This window comes from Lutjanus erythropterus, chromosome 23 (genome assembly GCF_056507025.1).
Source record: "Lutjanus erythropterus isolate fLutEry1 chromosome 23, fLutEry1.hap2, whole genome shotgun sequence".
In the NCBI taxonomy this organism is placed as follows: Eukaryota; Metazoa; Chordata; class Actinopteri; order Lutjaniformes; family Lutjanidae; genus Lutjanus; species Lutjanus erythropterus.
The window spans coordinates 14,817,780-14,828,772 of record NC_139339.1 but is presented as its reverse complement, the minus strand read 5'-3'; the positions used below and the strand labels follow the sequence as shown (position 1 = coordinate 14,828,772).

The following is a 10,993-nucleotide window of genomic DNA, read 5'->3' as shown; positions in this document are numbered from 1 at the left end:
GTTCTCTATACAATTAAGAGTCATTTGGGTTTGCTTTATAGAGAAACTACAAACAACTACAAACAATTATCCTGTGCAATCATTGATTTACACTGTACGAAAGACCTACATCTGTGAAACCAACCCTGTAAATTTGCTGTTTGAATCCTGTGCAACCAAATATCTGTATCTCTGTACAGTTATCAGTTGTAAAAGTGGTAAGTTACATACCATGTGTCTCACAACATGTGTGCAATTATCCTGTACTATTATCCATATGTCTGTGTAAGTGTAAGTGAATGGTATAATAATGTGTATATACCTATGCAGTTTTGTTTTTGTTTGTTTGTTTTAGCAAGAGTCTGGAAAAAATGGTGCCTGACAAACCTGACTCAGGGATTAGAACTACAACGGACTGCGAAAACCGCTGTTCAGACTGTACCATTTGGTGTATAAAGGGATTATATTCATCTCCATATATTAATTTTCCCTCCAGTTGACAGTCAGCGACACATTTACCTATATATGGATTATTAAAGCGTTATAAAAAAATATTTTTGTAAAACGTGCGGCGTTACAGCACGAAAGTAAGGCTTATTTTGTAAATAAAAAGCTTACGCCGCCCTACTAGTTACCATAGCAACAGTCCTCCTCTGGTTAACTGTGCCACGGGACTGTTTCTGAATGGTCAACCAAAAAACATTACTGAAACTCTACACTGCCGTGTTATTCGTTGATACATGTTCAAATTAGATTGAGATACTGCTAGGACTTTAAACGGATCATATGCTTATATAAAATTTATAGATGCTGGTATGTGATGATCTTCTTTAGAAGTTTTGTTTTCTTTGGTTCGTCATTGGTCGTACAACGGCGGATATGGTGTCTCTACATACTCGTTTACGGTCGTGTCTAGAAGGGAACCTCAGATCCGCGAGCAATCTCGCGAGAGTGATCATTTTAACAAAATAACGAGCTTTTCGTAAGCCTAGACAAGGGCTTTCCTTCACTAATCCCAAACAGATTTAAACCACGGTGTTGCCGCATTATAAAACATAATTATTTTGTACAGCATCGCAATTATGATGTAACGCATACATATTTTCGCGAGAGTTTCTCAAATCAAGGGTTCCCTTGAAGACACGAGCACATATGATTGTTTATGGTAGCTGGAATGCTAGCTAACTAGAAGAGCTATGCCTAGTTCGTCAGGGAAGGCAATCAAATTTTATATAGTTTTACTCAAGAAGTACTTTTAGGTGCAAATTGGGACAAGACGACGTCGTCGTCTTTCCGCAGTATCGTTTGAGGCCAAGGTAAGTGTGTGTTTAAATAACCCGTAAAACAGCAGCCATTAGCATACAGGACCAAACAAGTTAACTTCTTTTTACAGTCTAACATATAGCTAGGCTAACGTTATAACGCTATGTTTACTCAACTGTAGTATTCTTTTGCTGTAATAACAAAGTATTTTGGACTCTAGTGCATTTTGTTCTCCGTGTTAACGATGGGATATTGGATTTGGTAACGTAGCATTGTTGGTTTGTAACGTTGCAGATGATCGAGGTAGTGGCCTCTATGGCCCGAGGCCCCGTCTTTCTGGCCGGGGAGCTCATGGAGTGTCTCATAACATTCACCAACCCCATGTCTCACCTCTCCACCTCTGCCAGCAGGTAACGAGGATTGAACTCCTTTCACCTCTTCACTGAACATAGACATGAAAATGCCACCTCGTGTCTCTGAATTTGTTGAATTTCCTGTATGCCTTCCTATACTTTGATTCTTGAATGGGAGCAACTGTAAAGCAAACAGTTTCCCTCCCAGGATCAGTAAATCATTTCTGAAACAAAAACTTTGAAAAGAACCTAAAAGAACAATTGGAAGGGGTATTTCTTGAATAAACCAACTTTAGAAAGTACATTTATGCTCCTCTTTGTCATTTATGATAATAAATGAAGAGTTGTTGGGTTTTGGACTGTTGGTTGATCACTTGGCTTTTGGAAATTGCTCTTAGCATTTTTCAAAATTTCTTGACATGTTGTAAACTGAGCAATTAATCGTGACAATAATCAGCAGATCAATTGATAATGAATGTATTAAAACATAACAGAAGACCAATGTTCTTGTTTGTTCAAACAAGGATGTTGGCCAAGTCAGACTTAACTGCATCCTTCATAGCAGGACATTTCTGCCATGTATAAGGGGCCTCTTAAGATGTTTTCTTTTTCCCTTTTTTCCAAGCTTTTTTTTTTTTTTAACGCAATCATCTTAGTAACTGTCTAGCCTCTTGTAACCCTATATGGATTGGGAACGTGTAATGCAGGGTGATTAAATCAATCATCTAGCCAGTCATTCTGTAAATGCCCTTGTGTAACCCTTGTTTTCTGACTGTGTCCCAGTGAGATGCTGGCATGGGCCAGTGCCCAAATCCACTGCCAGTTTCATGCCAGTGAGAGCAGAGTGGCCCTGCCGGCTCAGGGCAACAAACAGGACGTCCAGGCTGAGAGCGACACAGTGCTCATTCCAAGCAGAGGTTAGTGAAGGGAAGAAGAGATGGAACAAAAATCACAACAATCTGTATGTGTGTGTGTGTGTGTGTGTGTGTGTGTATAAACATTCGTACAAGTAAATTTAAATGATGTGTGGATTGTCTTTAAAACAAACAGTTGTTTGCTGCAAACTTGAACAAAACAAGTCTTCACACAGATTTAAGAGGTTTTGAATGGTAATGTTTTATGTGTAAAATGCCTTGAATCACCTCAGCAGTAATTCCTTTCTTTTCCAGGAGAGCGAGGGCAGTGTGTGCTGGACACACCACCTAAGATATTATTTTGTGACCTGTGCCTGGACCCTGGGGAGAGCAAAACCTGTAAGTTTGCCCATGTGCAAAAGTTAAGATCATAAGTGAATGATTTAAACATGCATACTCACTCTCCCACAGATTCATACAGCGAGATCGTACCCATAGATGGTCCTCCTAGTTTCCGTGGTCAGGCAGTGAAGTACGTCTACAAACTGACCATCGGCTGTCAGAGAGTCAACTCTCCTATCAAACTGCTCAGAGTTCCCTTCAGAGTGCTGGTTCTGCAGGGTGAGGAGTTTGACAAAGTCTACAGTGCTTATTGAAACCACAGCAGTAGTGAAAGTGTTTACTTCTGCTTTTACATTGTTCTTGGTGAAGAACTAAAAAAGTAAAACTACATCCACAGCCAGATAAATGCTGGTAAAAAATGCTGCTCCTTTCACACTGTGAAATCACAAATGTTGATGTTTTCCTGTCTAAACTGCAGGCATGCCAGAGCCTCCATTTCCCCAGGATGAGGAGGTCTCCCCCTCCAACCCGTTCCTGGAGGAGGAGGAAGCAAGCCGCAGGGATGCTCGGCCTTTGGAGAGGGCACTGGACATGCTGATGGTCACTACCTCAAGACGCTGCCCCCGTGAGTCAGATTCTCTGTCACTGAAAAATGTCTTGAACACAATTTTGACAGGTCTTAAAAATGGATTAGATTATGAACTTTTAGAAAATTGCATTCCATCTCACTTTTAACACCTACAAAATAAAACCAGCATGGCACCAGTGACCACTAATGCAAACTGTGCAGCCCAGTCAGAATTTATTAGTGCACTGGTGTCTCCTCTCATCAAAAAAAAAACTACTTCTAGAAGTAATAAGTTAAAAAATATATATCTTTTGTATTGTATTGTATTTCAATTGCATACTATACTACTTGTATGCTTTCAGTCTTCTTTTCTGAATAATATTTTCAACCTTTTTTTTTAAGATGTATTCCTTTATTTTGTCCAGACATGTTTAATATCACCAATATGCGCGGGAAAGTGGCAAAGTTCTGCATTTTCAAGACTGTGTACAGACTCGGGGAGGACATCATCGGCACATTCAACTTCTCAGAGGGAGACATTCCCTGCTTACAGGTCTGTTTGTTGCTCTTGGTTTTTGTACAACATCAGTTCTCTCCTATTTAATCAGCGTGTTAATAATAATATTCTGTGTTCGTGTGTGTGTGTGTTTTCCAGTATTCAGTGAGCCTTCAGAGTGAGGAGGAGATCCAGGAGCAGTACCAGCGGCGTCCCGGGCAGGCCGTCAGTGTGACCGGACACGGACGACACCTTGAGTCCTGCCTACACACTGCGTCAAGCCACTTCTCTCTCCCCATTCCCCTCAACGTCACCCCGGGCTTCAGCACAGACATAGGTGAGTCACAAGGAGGCTGAAACATGTTCATCTGATATTTCTGACACCACATTTCAGATATTTTTTTAACTATGTTACAATTACAATTACACTGTTCTTTATTATTAAGTATAGATTGAACAGTTCACCAGGTACACCTGAAACTGAGACACTCAGCATAGTTTTTGTAATCACATGATGATTTTTGTGCAAACATTTACTTGTCAGTGTGGCAGATCATCTTCCAAGACTTACTGACTAAGGGAAATCTGCCCATAAGCTATTTGCCGTGTGTGTGTGTGTGTGTGTTAATTTTGGATCGAGCCGTTTTATCATCTGATCAGCATAATTAAATCGAGCACTCTCACTATTAATGATTGTATGTGTCAGATTCTCACCTCAGTATCAAGCTGCTTTCTAACTTAACAAAATGCAGGATAAACTCAAGCTGTTATTTATAAATCATCAAGTTAACAACCTAAATCTGGACTCTTCCTGTATAGTGATCCTGAGGTGGCGACTACACTTTGAATTCGTCACTGCTCGGGACCCGATGGAACCGCCCACGGTCCTACAGAACCAATCAGAGGTCACAGTTTGGTCCGGGGCGGAACACGTCGACGTAGATACGTTCAGCTGGGATTTGCCGATCAAAGTCCTGCCCACCAACCCGGCCCTTGCATCCTACATGTCCCATTTTACAGGGACCAACAGCATCAACATCTGACTGTTGTTTGTGTGAGACTGTGTTTCTGACGGTATCGATGGATGTTTGCATGTGTGAGAGAGGGACGCTCTTCTTCTTTCCAGATGAGAAATGTTAGCCCAGAGGTACACATTTCAGGAACAAAGGAGTATTTTTTGTTTTAATTTCCTCTGTATATGCAGAGCCAGTGATGGATTCTACATGTTTAATATGCAACCTATGTTATGTCTTTATATGCATCTTAACTTCAAATGCATCCTTCCTTTTTGGACCTCACTGACCTCATTAAGTGCAACTCTGTCTGTGGTTGCTGTGCATTTCTGTATTTATTTCATTTCCTTCCATTCATTCGCACGTGTTCTTTTTCATTTTATGAAACAGTTGTTTCTTGCTCAAAATATTTTTACTGTTTAACAGTTTTTTTTTCTTTTATCAACTTGAGCAAAGGCTGTACTGAGATGTAAATACTTCAAGAGAAAAATTAATTAAAAGTGTGATTTAAATTTGATAGATTACATGTAAGGAAGTCTTTAATTATTTCACAAAATTCAACATTTGTCTAACAAGGTTTTTATTAGGAGGGTAAATGAGTTACAGCAGAAAACAGGTCAAATTAAACAGGAATAGTTACATATATATATATTAATGTACGTTTATATTTGCGTATATTTACAATGAGTCATAGCTGGATTAATTAAAGATAGGGTCGTCTTATAAACGTGCTCAGAAATATCCAGAGGTGCAGGATCTGTAGCATGAAAAACTCCCCAAACCATCTGTACTAAAATAAAGTTATTTTAGTATGTAGACAAACAGCTTACTATAAGAATTAATATCAAACATTTACTGAAAATTAAGTTTAATCTAAAGAAGACTGATAGCAAAATTTTCTTAATTTGTTAATGTACATTTTCACAGACTAACATCACTCACATTTCCTTCACTGAACAATCCAAAAATGCTGTTAAAGACTTATATTCGTACAGTATGTGTATAAAAGTGGTTATTGATATTTAACTGTAGTGGGTATTCGTTTCACAGGCAAACAGATTGAACAGATTGTTGCTAGTCTCAGCTGGTTTTCTACCCGTCGAGCTGCTGTTGCTGCAGCTGAAGCGAGCCGTGGCTGGGGTCGTTCAGGTCCTGGCCCGGGGAGCAGGGCAGGCGGGGGTCGGCTGTCTGCACCAGGGACACTCTGCAGGTCACTGGCTCCACCCGCACCTCACACCACGCAGGGAAATCCACCGGCCGATGCACCCTGGACAGTTATCAAGGTACAGGAGAAGAGCTTTGCAAGTATACTTACAGCTTAGGAAAAAACAGTTTTCTTGCACTTAATTGTTTGTAATGTGGACTGTAAACTCCTAACACTGTTTGACTCAGTTTCTTGTCTGGATCAGCAACGTCACACAGTACAGAAGAGTATTAGGGTCAGACATAATGGAAAAAAAATGAGAGCAGGGAGGTTTTGTGTGTGTGTGTTTGAGAACAAGTTGAAATATCATTTTGTCTTTATTCTTGGTATTTTGATTTTATTTTGTCTTTATTTCCAACATTTCAACTTGATTCTCTATTTCAACTGTTTTCTTGCAAACGAAACGTCACAAACTGTTGTGCAAGCACTGTATTTTAGTAGAGTTTTATGTATTTGTACCTGACTTGGTTCCTTCCAGTTTATGCTACTGTCTCCCTCTACTACATTTCAATTTACTTCAAATCATTTTAAAGACAAATATTGGCAGTTTTTACTGTACTACATTTATTTGACAGTTACAGTTAGTAGTTACACCACAAATTAGGGTGTCACATGAAAGCATGTGATCAGCTTATGAAACATAAGATTAAATAGAATAAAATACAAAGTGGGTAGGAGTACTATAAACAATAAATAGATATGTGTGTATATAAATGTGCATTTTTTTCTAAAGTACACAAATAGAGCTGAACCCTGAGAGCAGTTCCCTCAGTCAGCTGATGGCAAAGTTAACCAACCAGGCTGCCATCAGCGCTGATTCAAAACAACACAACAGAATAAAACAAATTATGAATAAATCAAAAGATCTTTATGTGAAAAAAATAGAGACATTAAACAAAAAAAACAAACAGACTGAAGTTAGTGGACTAGGAGGTGCTGTGGCATTGTGGAGTCTTATGGCACATAACTTAATTGCAAAACATGATTGTAAAATGTAATATATTATTACTTATGTATCCTCACATAAAGTAGTTCCATTTATCCTCAGAAAATGCTGTTTGAGTCAGTAGTAATAACACAATTATATATTGTGTTCTGCATCATGACTACTTTTACTTTTAATATTTATAGGTATATTCCATTGCTAGTGCTTAAAGCTACTACAAGGTACTTTCATATTTTTGACTTTCGAGGCTCCTGTGGACAAAAGCAGTAGTGTTTCCTCCATAATAACCACAACATATAATGTCAAAAATTAAATTATCCAAATGAAAACCTCCTGCTGCTGCTTAAATGGCCAATGTTAACTTTGCCCAACAAAATGTAAACAAAGGCTTGTTTTATCTGATTTCAATGAGAATGCGGCCCGGTGGCAGGCATCAGCCAATCTTCTCGTACATGGTCTCGTTAACTTATGTAGGTCATATAGAGGCATCTGGATTAAATTGAGACTGTTTCATTACCAGTTTAAAAATTCTTTTAGTACATTGAAGTAACATTTTGTGTGCAGAACTCATACCAGAGTATTTTTAAAGGTGCTTTTACTGAAGTAAAGAACCTGAATACACAGTAAGTAACTTTTACTACTTTGTTCAGTCCAGAGCTGAAGCAAGCTGTAGTATAGGAACTGTGGGCATCTGGACACCAAACCCCACAGGTTGTTTGTGTACTCACGTCTCGCAGCAACCGACGCCGACAGGGTGCAGACAGGTGCACTGCATACAAGCGTCATCCATCCAGGTTTCACCCAGTGAGTAGTGCCTCCCCTGGAACTCACACAGTGCTGGAACACATGGAAGTCAAGCATTAACTCAGATATATATCTTTTTGTAAAGAATGAATATATATATTTTATTTCTTAAGTCAAGATAATATTTCAGAGGATGGGATCTCACCTCTGGAGTTGAAGTGGCACTCCATGGGTGCAGCAGAGCCACCACTGCTCCACAGAAGACACCCTGCAACTGCAAGCACAAAGTTCACCCCGGCGAGCTCCATCTTCATCTGCTCTGGTCGGTCTCTGGTCCTTCTTCTCCCTTTTGCTCCCTTATTTATACATCCTGGGGCTTTACAACCGCGGCGTGGAGGTGGGGTCGACACCGTCATGTGGCCCACAGGCCTGGCTGGAGAAGGTGTCGGCGGTGCCATCCATTGGGGAATGAGGAGGTGGTGGTTTGTGTGGAGGGTGTCTTGGCGCTGTTTTGGAGATCACCTCGCTGCGCTTCAGCGGGCATGAACCTCCAAAGTGATAGAAACAATGACACATCCAACACGGTGACTAAGAGAGGGAAGGGTGGAGGTGAGACGGAGGGCAGGGAGAGAGAGAGAGGGATGTGATGGAATAATCAAACATGATTCATCACCGTTCAAACTCTCAGATGGTCCAGAAACTGAAGATGTGACTAATGCACATGTAAAACTAGTGCCTGAATACTGATCTATGACAACACCTACATTAACAGATCTACGTACAGTCTGTCACTATAGTTACACGGTCACACAGGACACAAATTAAAGGAAAACATTTGATAAATTAGTGGAGAAACACAGGACACAAGGAGTCACTACATTCTTTGATGAGAGTGAGTCAAATGGTGTTGCATAACAGTCAACAGATCTAATCCCAGTTGAACACCTATGGGAGATGGAGATTCTATTGGAGATGATCAATGATGGTTTTTCCTTTAATTTGTCACCCGTCTGTATGTTCACACACAAGTCTGTACATACATGTATATGCGTTTCTGTTGCAGGGGGGCGCTGTAACCACTGACCCTGTCTACCTTGACAGAATTCCCTCATATTAATGACATCACATCATTAACTCAGGTCTATGACTCCCATCCAACCATCTACAGAAATGACGGGCATGCAGAGTGACGGGGGAAGAAGAAACGTTGGTTGGCACTGTCACCTCACAGCAAGAAGGTCCTGGGTTTGATTCCCAGGTGGAGCAGTGCCTTTCTGCAAGTTTTCCTCGAGCTTGCATGGATTTTCTCTGGGTGCTCTAGTTTCCCCCTCCATCAAAAACATTTATGTTAGGGTGTTTTCTCTTGTCAGTACCCCTGATCAAGGTGCTGGCCTAGAACTGGAGTTGGTCCCTGGTTGCTGCACAGTGGCTGCCCTCTGCTTTTAGTAGTAAGATGGGTTAAATGCAGAAACTGACAGTAAATTTGACCTTCACCTTTACATAAACCCAGAATCATATTTTAAATTCTATACTCTTTGCAGTGAGAGGTCAACTGATATATTAGAGGATCGATATTATCAGCTGGCTATTAGTGCTATTAAACAATTAAAAGTTTTAAAAACATACAACCCCAGTTACAAAAAAGTTGGGATGTCTTGTAAAATGTAAATAAAAACAGAATGCAATGATTTGCAAAAGCTTTAAACCTCTATTCGATTGAATAAGGTACAAAGACTGGCTTACTTAACTGTTTTGTGCAAATATACACTCATTCTGAATTTGATGCCTGCAACATGTTCCAGAAAAAAAGAGAAATTCTTTCTCATTCTTGCTTGATATATGACTTCAGGTGCTCAACAGTCTGTGCTTCATAATGCACCACACATTTTATAGATAGGCCAGTCTAGAACCTGAACCCTTTTACTACGAAGCCACACTGTTGTAACAGGATGTGTCTTGGCTTTGTCTTGCTGAAATGAGCAGAGGCATCTCTGAAAATGACATCATCTGGATGGCAGCACATGTTCCAAAGTTTATCAGTTTGGACATTATATACCTTTGTCTTTGTTATGTATTCAAATGAATATAGGTCAAAAAGTATTTGCAAATCATTGCATTCTTTTTTATTTATGTTTTACACAATGTCCCAACTTTTTTGGAATTGGTGTTTGTATTTTTGTAAGAAATTCATTATCCATTGGAAGCTAGTTTACTGTATGGCATGTATTTCTGTCTGACCTTTGTGTCAGCTCTCACAAGTCCATCCCTGAGTTAACAAAAGGAAAATGCCAATAATATAAAATATGTTCTGCCTGGGCCAACAAAGCATTAGCTCATGTTCTTCCAGTTGTTTGCTATCTGCCGCTTGAGGTGCGAGATCATAGGAAAAATCCTCTCAAGCCTGTCACAGGAGGCCCTGTGGCCCTGTAACATGCTGTTTTGTGCGCTATTCCTCTGGTACCTCCACAGTAGTCTGAATGTTGATCGGTATCTCTCATCAGTCTGCGGTGCTCCTTCATTCATACAATGTGTGACTCACAGTTGCCTCTCTGAAGCTACATTTTGTTCTCAAAGATTTGCTGCAGTTCAAGTAGTGCTATCATTCATATTTGCAATGTACAGGAAACAATAAATAACAATGACAGCTGATAGCAGAGGTAGTTTGAGCATTTCAGACGTCATGTTTCTACTTCAGTTGATTTTATTCAGATGCCGTTTCAGAGGATGGAAGATGGTTTAATGGCACATGTTCTTCCATAAGTTCAGCTCGGGCGGTGCTGACCTCTTCCCGCACAATACACTGACGATGAGTTCACACCATGTTGTCGTCAGCGTTGATGAACAGGGAGGACCTAATCAAAACAAACGATGAGGATTTTCCTGTCACACGCCTGTTGCCTTTCACGGATACGCACTTAATTGGCGACAAGTGCGTTTTAATTTGATAAAAGTTAAAGGGGCTGTCGTCATGTTTGGTGTCTTTAATCTTTAATAAGTGAACTGTTTTGCTGGGACTTTTTAATAGTAAATAAATATCTTCCATGTAGACAAACTGTAACCTAAGAGCATGGTTATCTCACGCTGTACAAATGTCATTCTCTGATAGTGGATTTACAACTTTCAGTTTTGTGGAGAGTTTAGTGGAGTGTATTGGTATTGGAGTGATCACTGACACGCAATTTGCTATTAGTTGCAGTATTAAAAGCCCAATAATGAAATACTAACTGAACA

The 10,993-nt window shown here is 39.9% G+C and overlaps 2 protein-coding genes across 2 annotated transcripts; one reads left to right on the top strand and one right to left on the bottom strand.

Moving 5' to 3' along the window:
- The first annotated feature begins 852 nt into the window (after positions 1-852).
- Positions 853-5,385, top strand: rgp1 (GP1 homolog, RAB6A GEF complex partner 1). Its single transcript, XM_084711733.1, has 9 exons — positions 853-1,295; positions 1,537-1,652; positions 2,379-2,512; positions 2,765-2,848; positions 2,921-3,070; positions 3,270-3,416; positions 3,785-3,912; positions 4,015-4,192; positions 4,675-5,385. Exons 2-9 carry the CDS (start codon positions 1,537-1,539, stop codon positions 4,896-4,898), a joined length of 1,161 nt encoding a protein of 386 aa, XP_084567859.1. The 5' UTR covers positions 853-1,295; the 3' UTR covers positions 4,899-5,385.
- Positions 5,386-5,511: 126 nt separating this feature from the next.
- msmp1 (microseminoprotein, prostate associated 1) lies at positions 5,512-8,267 on the bottom strand. The gene is made up of 3 exons (XM_084711735.1): positions 7,968-8,267; positions 7,747-7,855; positions 5,512-6,135 (listed from the first exon to the last, which is right to left on the bottom strand). The coding sequence occupies exons 1-3, from the start codon at positions 8,218-8,220 to the stop codon at positions 5,961-5,963; spliced, it is 537 nt and encodes a 178-aa protein (XP_084567861.1). The 5' UTR covers positions 8,221-8,267; the 3' UTR covers positions 5,512-5,960.
- Positions 8,268-10,993: the final 2,726 nt, after the last annotated feature.

What these genes read in the sequence shown, in the direction of transcription:
- rgp1 (XM_084711733.1), top strand. Translation starts at nt 1,537, where the DNA reads ATGATCGAGGTAGTGGCCTCTATGGCCCGAGGCCCCGTCTTTCTGGCC. An exon ending in CTCTCCACCTCTGCCAGCAG is followed by an intron (nt 1,653 to 2,378) that starts GTAACGAGGATT and finishes ACTGTGTCCCAG; the next exon opens with TGAGATGCTGGCATGGGCCA. An exon ending in GAGACATTCCCTGCTTACAG is followed by an intron (nt 3,913 to 4,014) that starts GTCTGTTTGTTG and finishes TGTGTTTTCCAG; the next exon opens with TATTCAGTGAGCCTTCAGAG.
- msmp1 (XM_084711735.1), bottom strand. Translation starts at nt 8,220, where the DNA reads ATGGCACCGCCGACACCTTCTCCAGCCAGGCCTGTGGGCCACATGACG. An exon ending in GTGCCACTTCAACTCCAGAG is followed by an intron (nt 7,856 to 7,967) that starts GTGAGATCCCAT and finishes CATGTGTTCCAG; the next exon opens with CACTGTGTGAGTTCCAGGGG. An exon ending in GGCGTCGGTTGCTGCGAGAC is followed by an intron (nt 6,136 to 7,746) that starts GTGAGTACACAA and finishes ATAACTGTCCAG; the next exon opens with GGTGCATCGGCCGGTGGATT.